The sequence below is a fragment of the Heteronotia binoei genome, chromosome 21 (genome assembly GCF_032191835.1).
Source record: "Heteronotia binoei isolate CCM8104 ecotype False Entrance Well chromosome 21, APGP_CSIRO_Hbin_v1, whole genome shotgun sequence".
NCBI lineage: Eukaryota > Metazoa > Chordata > Lepidosauria > Squamata > Gekkonidae > Heteronotia > Heteronotia binoei.
In genome coordinates, this window is record NC_083243.1 from 93346153 (window position 1) to 93365553 (window position 19401).

Here is a 19401-nt window from a genome sequence, read left to right on the forward strand (position 1 = left end):
TTGTTGGTCTTTAAGGTGCTACAGGACTCTTTTTAACTAATACACATAAGATTAAGGCATCTGAAGAAATTCAAGGAGTTCTGTAAAGTTGCTGAATGTTGGTTAATGTGGTTAATAGGTGCTTATAATTCAGCTTTCCTTGGATCTAAACAAACTGTAGAATGCATTGTATATAACAATAGGTCAAAAAAATTGATGTGAAGTGATAAACAGAAAAAACAATCTTTGTACTTATCCATACAATTTCAAGATTAGTCCCTACTAAGGTAACTATTTCTGCAATTAGGAAACCTGGGAGGAGAGAATCTAAAGATCTTTCTCTGCATTATGCACTGAGGACTTTATCTCAGGACAGGGCTGCTATCAGGTCACTTGGGTCTAGCGCCTTCTTTGGCTATCTGGTCACTCCCTGGTCAGTAGCTCCCTCAGCTCCTAGGTTTCTTCCACTTCCTGGGAGAAATTCTCCAGTGAAGATTCAGTGATATCAGTCTGCCCTGGATTGTCCTGGGGATTTGTTGCAGCTCTTTGGTAGGTTCAGTTCTGTTTCTCTGAGGGTATCTCAACATATGCTGCCACTGCTCAGTTGGCTAGGTCTGCTTATACCTTGCAGAATCACTGAAAATGCTATTTTTATTAGGTCCTTTCTAACTGTGCTAGAAAGTCAATAAGGTTGCTATTTTACTCTCCTTTTTAAATGGTTTACTCCACTATCATTGATTTTTAAAAATTTGCTTTTGTCTCTGGTCTTGTTTGTGTAGCTACTGAGTGCTTGTTTCAATTTGTCAGCAAACAAACAGGCCTTAAATAGCAACACAGATATCTACTGACACATATATAAAGGCTTTTTAAGAGCAAGGTCCATCAATGTTAAGAGACCACAAAATATTTATGTTGAAATATCAGTTCTTCAAATTCACCCTCTCATTTTCCATATCTTAGCGTCAAACTAAACACAACAATGTCCTCCTGGCTGCCACAAGAATGTTCCCACCATTTTAAAGACAGTTTGCAATGCTGTGTTCTTGCCCCATACCAGCACTTTTTCAAGTGCTAGAACAGCTTTTTTTTGGAACCTGAAAAAGCATGGGGGTGGACAAGAACACTGAGCTATGGCATTTTAAAATAACTTTAAAAAGTTGACAACTATCATGTTTAATTTGACTCATACCCAAAAGACCTAATTTGAAAAATATCAATGTGAGATGCATTTCAAAACAACAACTATTACTATCACCACCCCCACTATCATCAACTAACATTTCTATACCTCTTGTTGCCAAAGCTCTCTGGGTGGTTTACAACAAATATAAAACAATAAAATACAATAGATAAAAACATTAAAATCTTGCATTCTGGATCTATTTCACATTAGTACCAACTGCCTAGGATCTGACTGCTTTGGAGAAAGGAAATACTATATGATCCTGCTGAATATATAAAGTAGCACCATTGTGATTTTATCTGATTGTTTTACTGTTTTAACATTGTTTATCTTATGTTGTTAGCCGCCTTGAGTCGTGAAATGGGTGAGATATAAATTTAAAGTAATAAATAAATAAAAATTAAAGATAACATAAAACATAACATAAAAGAAGCCATGTTAGATCAGGCCAATGGCCCAACCAGTCCAACACTCTATGTCACACAGTGGCAAAAAATTTATATATATATACACACACACAAACACTGTGGCTAATAGCCACTGATGGACCTCTGCTCCATATTTTTATCTAAACCCCTCTTGAAGGTGGCTATGCTTGTGGCCGCCACCACTTCCTGTGGCAGTGAATTCCACATGTTAATCACCCTTTGAGTGAAGAAGTACTTCCTTTTATCTGTTTTAACCTGTCTGCTCAGCAATTTCATAGAATGCCCACGAGTTGTTGTATTGTGAGAAAGGGAGAAAACTACTTCTTTCTCTACTTTTCCATCCCATACAATATCTTGTAAACCTCTATCATGTCACCCCGCAGTCAACGTTTCTCCAAGCTAAAGAGCCCCAAGCGTTTTAACCTTTCTTCATAGGGAAAGTGATCCAGCCCTTTAATCATTCTAGTTGCCCTTTTCTGGACTTTCTCCAATGCTATAATATCCTTTTTGAGGTGCGGTGACCAGAACTACACACAGTACTCCAAATGAGACCGCACCATCGATTTATACAGGGGCATTATGATACTGGCTGAATTGTTTTCAATTCCATTCCTAATAATTCCCAGCATGGCGTTGGCCTTTTTTATTGCAAACGCACACTGTCTTGACATTTTCAGTGAGTTATCTACCACGACCCCAAGATCTCTCTCTTGGTCAGTCTCTGCCAGTTCACAACCCAACAACTTGTATCTGTAGCTGGGATTCTTGGCCCCAATATGCATTACTTTGCACTTGGCCACACTGAACCGCATCGCCACGTTGACGCCCACTCACCCAGCCTCAACAGATCCCTTTGGAGTTCCTCACAATCCTCTCTGGTTCTCACCACCCTGAACAATTTAGTGTCATCCACAAACTTGGCCACTTCACTGCTCACTCCCAACTCTAAATCATTTATGAACAAGTTAAAGAGCATGGGACCCAGTACCAAGCCCTACGGCACCCCACTGCTTACCATCCTCCACTGCGAAGACTGCCCATTTATACTCACTCTCTGCTTCCTATTACTCAGCCAGTTTTTGATCCACAAGAGGACCTGACCTTTTACTCCATGACTATCAAGCTTTCTAAGGAGCCTTTGATGAGGAATTTTATCAAAAGCTTTCTGGAAGTCAAGGTTAACAACATCTATCGGGTCTCCTTTGTCCACATGTTTGTTCACCCCCTCAAAGAAATATAACAGGTTAGTGAGGCAAGATGTTCCCTTACAGAACCCATGCTGAGTCTTCCTCAATAACCCGTGTCCATCAATGTGCCTACTCATTCTGTCCTTGATAATGCTTTCTACCAACTTTCCCGGTATTGAAGTCAGACTGACTGGCCTGTAATTTCCTGGATCTCCTCTGGAACCCATTTTAAAGATGGGGGTGAGATTTGCTACCTTCCAGTCCTCAGGAACGGAGGCAGATTTCAATGAAAGATTACAGATTTTTGTTAGAAGATCCACAAGTTCAACTTTGTGTTCTTTCAGAACTCTCGGATGTATGCTATCCAGACCCGGTGACTTATTAGTTTTTAATTTGTCTATCAGTTGTAGGACCTCCTCTTTTGTCACCTCAATCTGACTCAAGTCTTTAAACACCCCTTCCAAAATTAGTGGTTCTGGGGCGGGCAAAAAGTTCTCATCTTCCACAGTGAAGACGGAGGCAAAAAATTCATTCAGCTTCTCAGCCATTTCCCTATCCTCCTTCAGTAATCCTTTTACCCCCTGGTCATCCAAGGGCCCCACTGCCTCCCTGGCTGGTTTCCTACTTCTAATATATTTGAAGAAATTTTTATTGTTGGTCTTTATGTTTTTTGCAATATGCTCCTCATAGTCCCTTTTTGCCTGCCTGATCACAGTCTTGCATTTGATTTGCCACAACCTGTGTTCCCTTTTACTAATATCACTTGGACTGGTTTTCCACCGCTTAAAGGAGTCCTCCTTACCTTTTACAGCTTCCATTACTTTGTTTGTTAACCATACAGGCCTTTTCTTATGCCTGTTTGTGCCTTTCCTAACTTGTGGTATGTATTTTATCTGAGCTTCTAGGATTGTAGTTTTAAATAGTCTCCAAGCTTCCCCAAGGGTTTTGACCGTATTTACCTTTCCTTTCAGTTTCCTCCTCACATGCCTCCTCATCTCAGTGAATTTACCCTTTTATAGTTAAACGTGGTTGTGGCGGCCTTTTTGGGCAACTCCCTATTTATACAAACGGTGAAATCAATAACATTATAGTCACTGCTCCCAAGCAGCGCAATCACTTTTACATCTCTCACCAAGTCTTCGGCATTACTTTGGACCAAATCCAGGATCGCCCCACCACTGGTAGGTTCTAAGACCATCTGCTCCATAGCACAGTCATTGAGAACATCAAGAAACTCAATCTCTTTCTCTCGACCAGAACACATATTGACCCAATCAATCTTCGGGTAGTTAAAATCACCTATTACGACACAGTTTTTACTTTTAGCCGCTATCTTTAAGCCTTCCATCATATTATAATCGTCCTCTCTCTTTTGATTTGGTGGGCGATAACAAACTCCCATAGTTAAATTTCCTTTTGGGCCTTCTATTTCAACCCAAAGCATTTCTAAAAATGAATCTAATTCTCTGACCTCAGTCTTACTGGACCGTATATCCTCTCTGACATACAGAGCCACCCCACCTCCAACCCTTCCCTCCCTATCCTTCCGATATAACTTATATCCAGGATTCACCGTGTCCCACTGATTCTCCCCATTCCACCAAGTTTCTGAAATTCCCACAGTGTCTATGTTTTCTCCCAACACTAAACATTCCAATTCACCAATTTTACTTCGAACACTTCTAGCATTTGCATACAAACATCTATAATTTCGCAGGCAAGCTAGGCCCGCCACCTTCCTCCTGCCGCCTCGAGACTCTGGCAGGCAGTCCATACTGTTTGTCACCATCACAGTGGACAACTCTGATCTGTTACCCGGTAAAAAAATAGCAGCTAACCCTTCATCTCTTTGAGACGAGTCCTCCCGAACCAGAGACATTTCATCTCCTGTTGGCTTTCCCCCAAGATTTAGTTTAAAAACTGCTCTGCCACCTTTTTGATTTTAAGCACCAGCAGCCTGGTTCCATCCGGGGACAAGTGGAGACCGTCTCTTTTGTACAGCTCCCGCTTGTTCGAGAAAGCATCCCAGTGCCTAACAAACTTAAACCCTTCCTTCTTACACCATCGTCTCATCCACACATTGAGACTTCTAATTTGTGCCTATCTCTCCTGCCCTGCACGTGGAACAGGTAGCACTTCTGAGAAGGCTACCTTGGAGGTCCTGGCCTTAAGTCTCCCGCCTAGCAGCCTAAATTTTTCCTCCAGGCCCTCATGACTGCATTTCCCCACATCATTGGTGCCAACATGCACCACGACCACAGGCTCCTCCCCAGCACTGTCTATCAGCCTATCTACTACACGTGTAATGTCTGCTACCTTCGCACCAGGCAGGCAAGTCACCATACGGTCAGTACGCAGTTTCGCCACCCAGCTGTTTACTTGCCTAAGGATCGAATCACCAACTACCAACCCCCCCCTCCCCCTGACCAGGGATGGTTCCTTGGCACGAAAGGATTCCCGCTCACCAACCGAAGAAGAGGTCTCTTCTGAGGGTGCATTCCCCTTATCCTCAGCACGGTGCCCTGTTCCCTCTCGACTCTCACGCTCTCTGGCAGCAGCGGGGCTGCTACGTTCAGAGCGGGGCTCATCTAATATGCCCCCGAGAGTCTTCCCCAAGTGCCTAACTGACCGTCTCTGCTTCTCCAGGGCAGTCACCTCGGCCTCAAGGGTATGAACTCATTCCTTAAATGCTGTTTGTTTAAGTGGCTCCCCTTCTGAAAGGTCAACTTACCTTATTGGGAGAACAAGGAAATCAGGGATCTGGATTCCTGGTCCTTAGGGAGCCCCTAGGCAAAGAGCCACAGGCCAAGAGCACTTTAGCTCTCGCCCTTTGGCAAGGCACACCTTAAAATGCGAAGAGGATGGAGCAGAGGCACTCCTAAGCAATCAGCAGCAATCACTCTCAATCACTCTCAATCGCTTTCACCTTTAGCCCACTCAACCAAACAAAGAGCAAACGACAAAACAAAGAGCAGTTCCCCAGCTATCACAACTCAGAATTTTAGGCAGCCCCACAAACCTCAGAATGAAGTCTTTCAAAACTCAGAAATTCTCAGCAACTTCTCCAGCTGTCTCAGCTATCAGAGCTGCTCTGCTCTGTTCTGCTCCTCTCAGACCTCTGAGATGTGCTCAGCCTTTGGCAAGGTGCAGCTTAAAATGCAAAGAGGGTGGAGCAGAGGCACTCCTAAGCAATCAGCAGCAATCACTCTCAATCACTCTCAGTCTCTTTCATCTTTAAGCCCACTCAACCAAACAAAGACCAAACAAAGAGCAGTTCCCCAGCTATCACAACTCAGAATTTTAGGCAGCCCCACAAACCTCTGAATGAAGTCTTTCAAAACTCAGAAATTCTCAGCAACTTCTCCAGCTGTCTCAGCTATCAGAGCTGCTCTGCTCTGTTCTGCTCCTCTCAGTTCTCTGTGAGATGTGCATTAAAACATTAAAGAACAATACACTTGACCCAAAAGATCTGACCCAAAGTAAAAAAACCCCACCTGGCTAATCGTATTGGACCAGTGCATAACCAGGGAGATCTTTAAAGCCTTCACAAAGAGGGCTATCTTGATCTGGCACCCAAAAGATGGCAAATTTGGCGTCAAGTGGGCTGCAGCCGAGAGGTTGTTCCAAAGACAGGGTTCCACCACTGAAAAGGCCCTTTCCCTAGTTGCCACCCTTTGAGTCTCTCAAGGGATTGGCACCTGAAAGAAGGTCCCAGGGGTTGAGCATAGTGGGGTTGGGAGTAGATTGGGGTTGGAAGAGGAGCTCCTAACAGCTATTGTGGTCCCAAGACAGGTAGAGCTTTTTAGATTAGGACCATCACCTTGATTTGGGATTGAAAACAAACAGGCAACTGATGCAGGCAGGCCAGAACTGGCCTTATACGTTCAGCTATCTGGGTCCCAATTATTAATCTAGCTGCCACATTCTGTACTGGCTACAGCTTCTGAACTGTCTTCAAGGGCAGCCCCATATACTGCAGTAATCTCGTCTGAAAATTACCAGAGCCTAAATTAAGGAAGTCTGGCTATCCCTGTCCAGATAGGAGTGCAACTGGGCCACCAGCCAAAGCTGGTAGAAAGAACTCTGAGCCACTGATGCCACCTGAGCCTCAAGTGACAGAGATGGATCAAAGAGCACCCTCAAGCAGAAAACCTGCTCCTTAAAGTACAGCCTCATCCAGTCAAGGGAATCACCCACCAACAGCATTTCAGTCTTGTCTGGATTGAGTTGCAGTTTGTTAGCCCTCATCCAGTTCATTCTCATATCTAGACACTGGTTTTAAAAATCCAGTTTCACCTTCCAACGATGAAAAGGAGAAACAGAGCTTTGTGTTATCAGCATACTGAGGCAACACACTCCAAAACTCCAGCTGACCCCAATAAGTGGTTTCATATAGATCTTAAATAGCATGAGGAACAGAACAGACCACTGAGAAACTCGATGCTGGAGAATCCACAGGCTGAACAATATTTCCCAAGCACCACCTTCCGGAGGTGACCCTCCAAGTAGGAGGAGAACCACTGCAATGCAGAACCCCCCATGACAGGCTTAAAACAAGCCATGTGTTCTGGCTATATACACTATCTAATCACTATTAGCCTACTGTTGAGCAATCCCAAAATTTCTGTCAAACTCCTGCACATACACATGAGACCCACAAGAATTCACAGGAGAAGAGCAATCCTATTCCCTCCATCACTCCACTGGCCGCTGTTCTCTCCTCTAGAGCTCTGTCTCTACTTGCCCGCCCGGACTCTTTCCTTCTTCCATCTGTTCTGTCTCTGATTCCTCGCTCCTCAAAATTCCTTCCCATTTGCTCTTCCTCCATATCCCCTTGCCCAATCCCCACATTCCTCTTTTCCCACTCTGGCCATGCACACATATTTGTTTCTCCCTCCTTTCCTCCCCTTTACAAGCACCATGGTTTCTCTTCTCCATCCTCTCCCTTCTCCTTTCCACCCATTTGACTTCTTATATTTGCTATTATCAGGAACAACTGGGAGTCATTACAGACATCTGAAGTTTTTTTCTTACAATGTCTGCACAAACATCTTTTGGGGTAGTTCTCAATTTAAAAAAGCTCTGTTTCTCTATAAACTTGGTATTTCCCCAGCCTTTGCAGAAATATGTACCATAATTTGATTCACAGTGGCAGAAGGATCGTACTTGTGTATTAGATACACAGCAAGAATAGTTGAATGAATTTTCAGAAAATACAGATAAGTCCAGCACAACATGAGGTGGTGGGTACCATATAGTTACCGGTAATGATGACTCCTACAAGCAGTTGAATACGTTTCAGCTGAATCTAAACAAACTGAATCTCAAAATGTAAATACAACAATAAAAAATAATTCAGGTTTCAAAGACTATTTATCTTATTAAGTCAATCTCACCATGTCAGGCCAAAATTCAAATTCATCTACTTAGTTAAACTCAGAATAAGAGCTGAATACTATGGTGTAAATACTGCTGATAGGAGAGTTGTCTAATGTGGTCATCCTCCATTCACATTATGATACCCTGTCCACTTCCCTCCTTCAGAAACAAGATTTCCCCTCCATTTTTCTTTCCCTTTACTGACTGAGCCATCCCAGTTGTCTGTTTTCTTCTTTTCTGAAGAATTCTGGCTGTCCCACCCTGTCACAGTATGATATTTTGGCTATTGGTTCAATCCAGGAACCTGAGGGAAGAAATGGGAGTTCCCTTTAACTCAAACCACTGAAAATGTAAAGTTTTTATATTCAACATAGTATTTCATTCAACATAGAAGGGAAAGGTCAGGTGGAGTCAGGGTGAAAATTTATGAGGTAAGGTAACATGGATAACTCTGAGATAAAATCAGTAACATGCACAGACTTTAGTTTTTATGTTTCAGGCTAATAAGAGTTTCTTAAACTTATCACAGTGACTTAATTTTTTTATGTTGAGAGGCTTCTGTACTAGTGTTTCCCCCAAACACTGCAATACACTTTCTTTGAGTATTCTTTTACTCTTTTGGTTTCTAGAAGGCTAGTATAATCTTTCCAGTACCCAAACCCCTTATTTTGAAACACCAGTACTTGTCTTGAGTTTTTAACTGACTCTTTAGGTCACTACAGGTCTAAAGTCACAATACATCAATCAACCTTATAGACAATACAATTCACTAATAACATGCACCTGTACGTCCAAACTAAGATCACTTAAGAGGATAATGTCCAGGTACTTAGATACAATAAAAACCACAGAATAGACATGAATAAAATATGGTTACAGAAAGGAAGACAATTGCACATTCAGATTAAGTCCTGACAGAGCTAGAGTTCTAAGTGTGTGAATCCAGTAACACTCTCCACAGAAACATCTATATATCAGGGCCAGATCTGGGGGAGGGGGGTAGAGTGAGGTGCTTGCCCCGGGCACCGACAGAGGGGGGGGCGCCATTTTGGGTATGGAATCCAGTGTATTCTATGGGACCATAAGACAGAATGGCCCATAAGGGGGCGTCATTTTTTAATTTTGCCCCCCCCCCTCAAAGAACATGTAGATCCAGTCCAGAGGGCTCCTATCAGGCCTGTGAGAAACTCACTGTTGTCTGCTTCCTTATTCCTCCTTTGCTTCCTTTGGCATCCCAGCTTGCTTTGACAGGATTGCTCAATCACACAGGAGCTACAGAGCAAAGTCTCTTTTTTCTCCATTGGCTGAGACTCCTTCCTTGGGGAGGAAGGGGGGAGGGAGAGCTTGCTTTGCCAGGCTCTCTCAATCACACAGCAGAGCTACTGAGCTAAGTCGCCTCTCTTCTATTGGCTGAGGCTCCTCTCCCTCCTCTTCTATTGGGGCAGAAGGGAAAGAGGAAGAGCTTCCTTTGTCTAGTTCCTTTGATTGCGCAGGAGAACTACAAAGATCAACAAAGTTTCATTAAAGGTATGAACATTTTGCCTTGCTACAGAGAGAGAGAGAGATTCCGCATTAGCCTGGTTCTGGTCTCGTTCTTGGCTCTTGAGCTTGTGTGGGGCAGGGAACAAGCAGGGAACATGCAGCCCTGCTTCAGAGATGCCAGTGCTATCTTCACAGTGCTTCATTTATTAGACTCTCGGGCATTTGATATTAAAATGCTAGACTACATGTCTGATTTCACAGGCTATTAGTCATACACTTAAAGCATTTCTCCCAACAGAAAATACCAGAAGCATAATCTCACATTGCTTCTCTGAAAATCTAATATGAAGTACCTGAACAACTGATTCAAAGTGAAGAAGATGCAGAGCTCAAACTACATAAATATATTATATTCAAAATATTTTTCCTATAGAATAAAGAATTAACAAAAAAAATACTCAAATATTTGCTGCTTCCCACCCCACAAAGGGAAAGGCACATAGTGTCCCAGTGTTTACTGTACAATACTGACAAAAAGCATCTGTATCATTTATTGAGACTTACCTGACCAGTGCCCAGTAGTACTTCCTGATCTGTCAGTGCACGTTTCACTCACTGGTCTAAAAACAGTCTCCCAACCTCCAGTAGCATAACGCCAATTTTGAGACTCCAAAATTAACGTCCTTTGAGTACCATATGCAATCATGAAACAGTAGACTACGTGATGAAGTTGGCAACCATAACCACAACCTTTGTTGATATTACAGACTAGTTTCTTGGCTTTGCTGCAATCCTTGGGGTTCTATAAACAATAAAGTAGACATGAAGACAACAGATGTAAGTATTCCTCACATTAAAAAATAAGTAGTCTCATCAACTATAAAGACATTTGATGATAAATATGCAAAAGAGGGAGCAACCTTCCGCTCAGTGAAAACTGGCAGTAAAAACAAAGGATAGTGTAAATTTTTTACTAACCTAAAGTAAAAAAAAATGTTTTAACACTTTAAAATTACTCTTTTACTTCTGAATTTTTCAGAATGTTTGGTCAGAAAAATCCTACCAACACTGATTTGACTGTGTTGGAATGTTCTTTATTTCAGCTAACTACATTTCAAAATTGATAGTTCACTTTGCTGAACTATTGATAGTTCATTTTGCATAACTATTTCCTTCTATCCCAGCCTCCTGTGTATGGTTGATGGGCCCATGATACGGCAGCCTTGCTGGAGTTAAGCTAAAATAGTATAGTACATGGATGGGAGAGATCTTGGGAATACTATAAAAGTGGGATATAAATGCAACAAAATAAGTAAATCCACTAGTTCATCTATAAAACAAAGCAAACTCTTACTTCCTGTACCAGGCCTTAACAAGTTTTCTTTGACTCTTGGCGCATCCCTAAAATAAAGGACACACATAAATGTTCAGCATTCAGGATTTTATATTTAACAAGTGGGAACACCCAGGGACTTGTGGGGGCACTTAATTTCTTCCTCCCTTCCTCTTTCCCTTTCCTAGCAACACCCACAGCCTCTCCCCGTTTTCAGCTTCCTTCTCTTCTTCCTACTCAGCAACCAAACCATCTTCAGCTTCGTCCTGCAACCTCTATCTAGGAAAACTGTAGCCCAATTGTGTGAAACCAGCTGCTGTGCCAGGTCCGCTTGCATGGTAGGGAACCCTCAAGGACTTGTGAGGGGAAACATTACTTTCCACTGTATCCCTCTTGTCACATTATTTCCTTTTTCCCTCCTCCTGACAACACCTATATCATCCCCTCGATCCCTGCCTCAGTCTCTCTTCAGCCTTTCACCAAGCTACCTTTTATCTGTCTCCTATTTTCAGCTTTATTTATTTTCTTCATTTATACTACACCTTCACTTATATGCTGTTGTTGAACAGTAGTAAGCAGACATGACTAGGGAAATCATGAAAACCAAGTAGACAGACTAGTAGTTGCTGCCAGGCCTGGTCAAATAACCAAAACAGTCCGGGATCAAAGGCCAAAGCAGCCCTGGAAAAAGCCATGCATCCTTGCCTTTTACTGACAAAAACCAAGCCTAGAATGTCTGATTGTTTAGCAAAAGTCACAGAGAGTTTTTGTTTCTTACAGCTACAGGTACTCCTTTTATCAGTTGGGTTTTTTTTTTTAAAAAAATAGTTTATTTTTGTCCAGATCTCAGATTTTTTTCTGCAAATCTGGGTTTTTTTAGATTAGTAGAGAGATTCGTCGTAAGACTTCATTGTTAGAACATACAATGTCCTTATTTTCTTGTTACTGAGAGAGATGTAAAACTTGTGGAAAGTTTAAAGCCACATTTTAAAAAAGATTCCCCTCCCACCGTGTTTTGGCAGGGGGAGAAATTTGAGGAGAAATTTAAATGTATACAGTACAAAACTTATTTTACTGCTTTATCATATACATTAATAATTTAAGGTAAATGTGAAGGTAGTTCCCTGTTCAAGCACCAGTCATTTCTGACTCTGGGTTGCTTTCACAACATTTTCATGGCAGACTTTTTATGGGGTGGTGTGTCATTGCCTTCCTCAGTCATCTACACTTCCCCCCCCCCCAGCAAGCTGGTACTTAGAATATAAAATTGTACTAGTTTGTATATTTATGCAATTTAGAATTATAAATACTTTTGTCTTCTAGTAGTAGTTGCTGCCAGGCCTGGCCCAAATTGCAAATATAACCAATATGAGAGAGCTGCAAACTGCTATATCCCATGTTAGCTCATGTATATTAATTTTGCCTCATGAAATGCAGAAACAAAATAAAAGTGGGATATTGAAAAAAAACTGTAGCAAAAGTCACAAAAGATAGGACCACCAGACTATCTGAATATCAAGTTCAGTCTTATAACACTAAAAATGCTGAATTATGTTACAATTAAATATATTAAAACATGTAAACTGTTGCCAACCTTATCCGCATTTAACCAACAAACATATCCTTGAAAATATGTCTAAAGTAAACTTAGGAAGTATTAACTTTAGATCAACTTTCATTTAAAAAAAAACTTTCATATTATAAATTTTCAGTGAGCAAAAATCCCTTTCTTGCAAAGCATTTCAAAATAGAAAAATAATTCAAAGAAATTTTTTCAGTAGTTCCCAAAGCTTATCAATTTTTCTATCAGCAAAAATGAAAAAAATGCCCTTGGAAAAATGCAGGAAAAATCCCCCCCCCCTTGAATTGTCCATTTTTCTTGAGTATTCACATCTCTAGTGATTACTACAACAAAACCAAATTCTAAACTCTTCCCAGTTTCTTGTAATGTTATTGAAGCCAAAACAAAAGTATTGTAGTACATAAATATGTATGCACTGTCATCATCACAAGAAAAAACTAACTCTAACCTTAACACCTGATTTCTAATTTTCTCATAATGTCAATGTTGCTTTAAAAAGCTTCTTTTAATTGAATATGGAAGCCAGCATCAAAAGGTTAAGTAATTAATTTATCCTCTGTTATTGAATTTAAGTGTAAAAATACTGTATAAACAAGCAATGACAATAATGTCCATAAATATATATTATACGACAAAACATACTGATGTAAAATGATACATTTTGTATTACTGAGGATTGCCAAGAAACACTACAATATAATCACTGCTGAAAATACTAGGCACCGCAATGAAATTTCTTTGTGCCATGGAAACCTGGCACTTGTAATTAGTTGAGCCTTTACCTACACCAATGTGGAATATAAATAAAACTAAGACTATGAATAAAATGACAAGGTAAAGAATTTGGCAAGACAAACATACTGAAGAATACTTTAAAGCAACATGTGCAATTGATGAGATTTTAAAAGATGCTTCAAGATAAAGCAATTGAACTTTAAGCATTAGCTGTTTATCACATCTTATCACTGGAATCTATGGACAACTGGAATCTATGGTATATGAGAATTCATAAAATTATAACTCAGAATTCATAAAATTATAATATAATATTAATACGGCAGCTTTTCCAGGGAGACCTGTGTTCAAAATTCCCACTCAGTCACAAAGTTCAGCCTTTAACCTTGCAACTATGGTACACTCAAAGTCTGCCTGAGGCCAGGCTAGTCACCACCTCTCAACCTAACCAACCACAAACAGCTGGTGTAATAAAGCAGAATGACCCTGTGCATGCCTTTAAGGAGAACAAGATAAAAACACAGAGAAGAAATAAGAGAGTTACTTGTAGTCTGATTTGCGTTGGTTTGTAAAACCTGCTGCCTCTTGGACAATATACCTATACAAACTGGAACCTGCAAGAATTTGTGGGGGCATCTTATTTTCCCTCCCCCATTACTTCTTCTTGTCCTTCTCAGAAAGCTTCCATAGCCTATTTTTCCTGCTTCCTTCTCTCCTTCCCACCTACCAGCCAACCTACTTTCAACCACCCCCTTTAGTTTGCCCTCCTTCCTCACCCTTGGCAGCCTCAGTTAAGTTCCAAAGAGCCAGTTACCAGGTTGAGTCCAGCTGGACACTGGGTAACTGTCAAGAACTCACCTCATCTCCCCCCCTTTCACCTCCCCCCCACACTATTTCCTCTTTCACTCCTCATGACAATCCTATGAATTAATGTTCTCTAAAATATCATTAACAGCCTTGCTCAGGTCTTGAGGACAATGACATTTTATGACAGTCCATATAATGATGGGTCTTCCTCTTTTCTTGTTGCCTTCAACTTTTCCTAGTGTCACTGTCTTTTCCAATGACTCTTGCATTCTCATATGATTAACAGGCCCGGAGCATGGAGTTCTGTCACCCAAGGCAGAACCCCAACACACGCCCCCCTCCAAAGTAGATTTTGCACGTGCACTTTGCGCACGGCATGATAACATCATACCAGGCGCTCGGCAGGCACTGGAGAGGGGAAGCCCCAATTTTTTGGCTTTGAGGGGTCAGTGGAGCTCCTCTGACCCCTTAAAACCAAGAAAAAAACCCAGTCAGTTTCCCCCTGCAGTGCTTGCTGAGTTCAGCAGGCGCTGGAGCGGAAAAGCCCCGTTTTTTCTTGGCTTTAAGAAGAAGAATTGCAGATTTATACCCCACCCTTCTCACTCAGAGCGGCTTACAATCTCCTGTATCTTCTCCCCCCACAATAGATACCCTGTGAGGTGGGTGGGGCTGGAGAGGGCTCTCACAGCAGTTGCCCTTTCAAGGACAACCTCTGCCAGAGCTATGGCTAACCCAAGGCCATTCCAGCAGGTGCAAGTGGAGGAGTGGGGAATCAAACCAGGTTCTTCCAGATAAGAGTCCACGCACTTAACCACTACACCAAACTGGCTCCTCTGATCCATAAAAGCCAAGAAAAAACCCAGTCAGTTTCCCTCTGCAGCACTTGCTGAGTTCGGTGGGCACTGCAGAGGAAAAGCCCCATTTTTTCATGGCTTTAAGGGGTCAGGGGACCCCTTAAAGCCAAGAAAAAATCCTGGTGAGTTTCCCTCTGCAGTGCTCACCAAGTTTGGTGGGGGCTGCAGAGACTCAGGGACTCGGGGATGGCGCAAGTGGGGAGGGGGTGCCCACCCACGCTGGGAGCTGGCACCCTACGCATTTGCCTAGTTTGCCTACTCCCACACGCTGGCCCTGATAATCAAAATATGTTAGTTCAGTTTAGTCATTCTAGCTTCTAGAAAGAGTCAGGCTTGATTTTATCTAGAACCCATTTGCCTTTTTTGTGATCCACAGTATCTGTAGAACTCTCATCCAACATATGTTATTCCACCTGGCAATTCCCAAATCCTCACCCTCCTTTTCTCCTTCTGGCCCACCAACCAACCTACCTTTTATCTTCACATATATTTATTTGCGTCATTTATACCCCACCTTTCTCCACAAAAGAGGCCCAAAGCAGCTTAGATCATTTTCTTGTCTTCCAGTTTATCCTCGGAACAATCCTGTGAGCAGGGGTGGACTGAGAGTGAAAAACTCTGGGCAAGGAGTCCTCCCCTAGCTCCCTGGCCCTGCCTTCCCCAAAGGTGGCAGAGTGAAAGGAAGAGACCATCATTATTGCTGTTGTTGTTGTTATTAATTTGATTTTGGCTGCCCAATAATTGGGCTCAGGGTGGTTTACATCAGATACATACAAACGTAGATTAAAACCAACATAAAAGAATAAAACATCAAATTCCTAAAAAACAGATAGCATCAAAGTCCCAATAATGCCACAATTATGTGGCACTACCTAACTTCCAGTGCTGCTGCTATCTCACGGTGTGTGTTTGTGTGTTGTGTGTATGTGTGTGTAATCCATCAGTTCTTAGCACCACAGCACTACCCAGCCTCCTGCACCTTCTTACAAATCTGTTTCTCTCTCCTCTTCTGCTCAATCTGGGAGCTTCTCTGATACTGCACTAATAATGGCCTTCCAGACATAATCTCTGGAGAGAGCATCATCACTGCCAGTTTCAAAGGCAGATGCAAGACCATTCTGTTTGAGCACTTTTAACTGAGATTACAACTTTTCCTAGTTATGTTGAGAGCATTAAAAAGGTCGTAAAATAACTTTTAATTTAGGTCTATTTATTTGTAGACATTTTTGTATTTTCATGATTTTATTGCATTCTGTTTGTCTGCAGCTACTTTATTATTCACTTTGGATCTTTGGCGAAAGGCAGAATATATACATACAAGCATGTATGCGAATATAAAAACCTCATCATATAAGCAGTTTTACTCCTCCAGGACTGGCAAGGTTACTTGCAGTTTTGACAGCTGGCCTACAGAGTTTTGTCCAATTTATACTGTTAAATATCCTTTAAAAGCAGGTTTACAAAAAAATTAGAAAAAAATCAGAACAGATATCTGATCACAGCAGAATACCCACAGAAACAGAATCCAAAGTATCTCTTGTAATAACTGAAAGCTACTTTCAACTTCCCATCAGAAGACATGCAGCAGCAACAAGTCTCTTCGGAGAAAAAAGAATGCAGGAAGCATTTTCTGGTTCAAGCCTCTCCTCCACAGCCACCCAGATGATTGAAGATGATGGCAATGGTAAGCAAAGAGGGAGTGGAAGAAGTAGAGGTATAGGATTTCCTTTTCCTCTCAAATTTATTGAGGATCCTTGCCAGGGAAGGCCCTAGAGCAAGGACCTGTTGCCTTGTTGTTCTTTAGACTGCTATGCACATTAATGGTGCTATGTAATAATATTAATGTAGGAAGGGCAATGCATATGTATGTGTTTGCCATGAATGCACATGTTGGGAATCAAATAAATTGCCTCCCTAGTGCAAAAAGAAATAATTGCACAGTCCTCCATACACTGTGGGTTACATATTATTTCTGATATGTAAATGATATCAGAAATACAGAAAACAGCCCTTAAGTCTTTTAGATTTTTTAAAGATAATGAACATATCACTGTATTCTCCCCTATATCTTTAGCATCACTGTTTAGTTTGAGGTAATCTTATTAATAGGTTATATGGTGAAGTTTATTTTAACAATGTAAAATTATTAAACAGCTTGCAAAGCAAAATAAAATAGCATGCTGCAAGAATGTTACATTTACTTAGTTTTAGTAAAGGATGAGAAGGTGCTGAGTCAAAGGTTTCATGGGAAAGTAGATTTTTAAGAAAAAATATGGAGAAAGAAACAGTATCTCACAGGTTCTGGACAGAAGAGGAAAAGGGATTGAGATGCCTAAGAAATCTTTGGGTAGCTGATGACAGACCTAACAAAAGTCATGTGGCAGAAATATAAATACTGAAAGTTGGAAGAAGGCAAGGATAAGGATCAGGGTACCGGGATCAGGATCTGGATAATAACTAGTGTTGCCAGGTCCATGTTGGTAAATATATGGAGATTTTGGGGGTGGAGCTTAAGAATGGCAGGATTTGGGTAGGGGAGAGACTTCTGTGGCATGTAATACTAGAGAGTCCACCCTCCAAAGCAGCCATTTTCTTCAAGGGAACTGATTTCTGTCACCTGGAGATCAGTTGTAACCCCAGGAGATCTCCAACCATCACCTAGAGGTTGGCAACCTTAATTATAACACAGCCACTGTTCCTCCTGTTCCACAGGAGCTTTTCCTGTTGTCGGATGAAAACATAAGAACATAAGAGAAGCCATGTTGGATCAGGCCAATGGTTCATCCAGTCCAACACTCTGTATCGCACAGTGGTAAAAAAAAAAAAAAAGTGCCATCAGGAGGTTCACAAGTGGGTCTAGAAACCCTTCCACTTTGCCCTGCCCCCAAGCACCAAGAATGCAGAGCATCACTGCCCTAGACAGTTCCAGTAATATACTGTGGCTAATAGCCACTGATGGACGTCTGCTCCATATTTTTATCCTCTTGAAACTATGCTTGTAGCCACCGCCACCTCCTGTGGCAGTGTATTCCACATGTTAATCACTCTTTGGGTGAAGAAGTACTTCCTTTTATCCGTTTTAACCCGAATGCTCAACAATTTCATTGAATGCCCACAAGTTCTTGTATTGTGACAAAGGGAGAAAAGTACTTCTTCCTCTACTTTCTCCATCCCATGCATAATCTTGTAAACCTCTATCATGCCACCCCGCAGTCGACGTTTCTCCAAGCTAAAGAGCCCCAAGCGTTTTAACCTTTCTTCATAGGGAAAGTGTTCCAACCCTTTAATCATTCTAGTTGCCCTTTTCTGCACTTTTTCCAATGCTATAATATCCTTTTTGAGGTGCGGTGACCAGAATTGTGCACAGTATTCCAAATGAGACTGCACCATCGATATATACAAGGGCATTATGATACTGGCTGATTTGTTTTCAGTTCCCTTCCTAATAATTCCCAGCATGGTGTTGGCCTTTTTTATTGCAATCGCACACTGTCTTGACATTTTCAGTGAGTTATCTACCACGACCCCAAGATCTCTCTCTTGGTCAGTCTCTGCCAGTTCACAACCCATCAACTTGTATTTGTAGCTGGGATTCTTGGCCCCAATGTGCATTACTTTGCACTTGACCACATTAAACCTCATCTGCCACGTTGACGCCCACTCACCCAGCCTCAACAGACCCCTTTGGAGTGCCTCACAATCCTCTCTGGTTCTCACCACCCTAAACAATTTAGTGTCATCTGAAAACTTGGCCACTTCACTGCTTACTCCCAACTCCAAATCATTAATGAACAAGTTAAAGATCATGGGAACCAGTACTGAGCCCTGCGGCACTCCACTGCTTACCATCCTCCACTGCGAAGACTGCCCATTTATACTCACTCTCTGCTTCCTATTAATTAGCCAGTTTTTGATCCACAAGAGGACCTGTCCTCTTATTCCATGACTCTCGAGCTTACTAAGGAGCCTTTGATGAGGAACTTTATCAAAAGCTTTCTGGAAGTCAAGGTTAACAACATCTATTGGGTCCCCTTTGTCCACATGTTAGTTCATCCCCTCAAAGAAATGTAACAGTTTAGTGAGTCAAGATCTTCCCTTACAGAACCCATGCTGACTCTTCCTCAATAACCCATGTTCATCAATGTGCCTACTCATTCTGTCCCCGATAATGGTTTCTACCAACTTTTCCAGTATTGAAGTCAGATTGACTGGCCTGTAGTTTCCCGGATTTCCTCTGGAACCCTTTTTAAAGATGGGGGTGACATTTGCTACCTTCCAGTCCTCAGGAAAGGAGGCAGATTTCAATGAAAGATTACATATTTTTATCAGGAGATCCACAAGTTCAACTTTGAGTACTTTCAGAACTCTTGGATGTATGCCATCCAGACCTGGTAACTTATTAGTTTTTAATTTGTCAATCAGTTGTAGGACCTCCTCTCTTGTCACCTCAAT

The 19401-nt window shown here is 41.7% G+C and overlaps 1 protein-coding gene across 1 annotated transcript in view; it reads right to left on the reverse strand.

The window, feature by feature from the left end:
* The window catches only part of LOC132589094 (alpha-(1,6)-fucosyltransferase-like), a 242221-nt gene that overhangs the window by 127351 nt on the left and 95469 nt on the right, over positions 1–19401 (reverse strand). The window contains exon 6 of the mRNA XM_060261716.1: positions 10203–10440. Within this exon, the coding sequence (XP_060117699.1) occupies positions 10203–10440 (238 nt within the window). The remainder of the gene's footprint in view (positions 1–10202; positions 10441–19401) is intronic.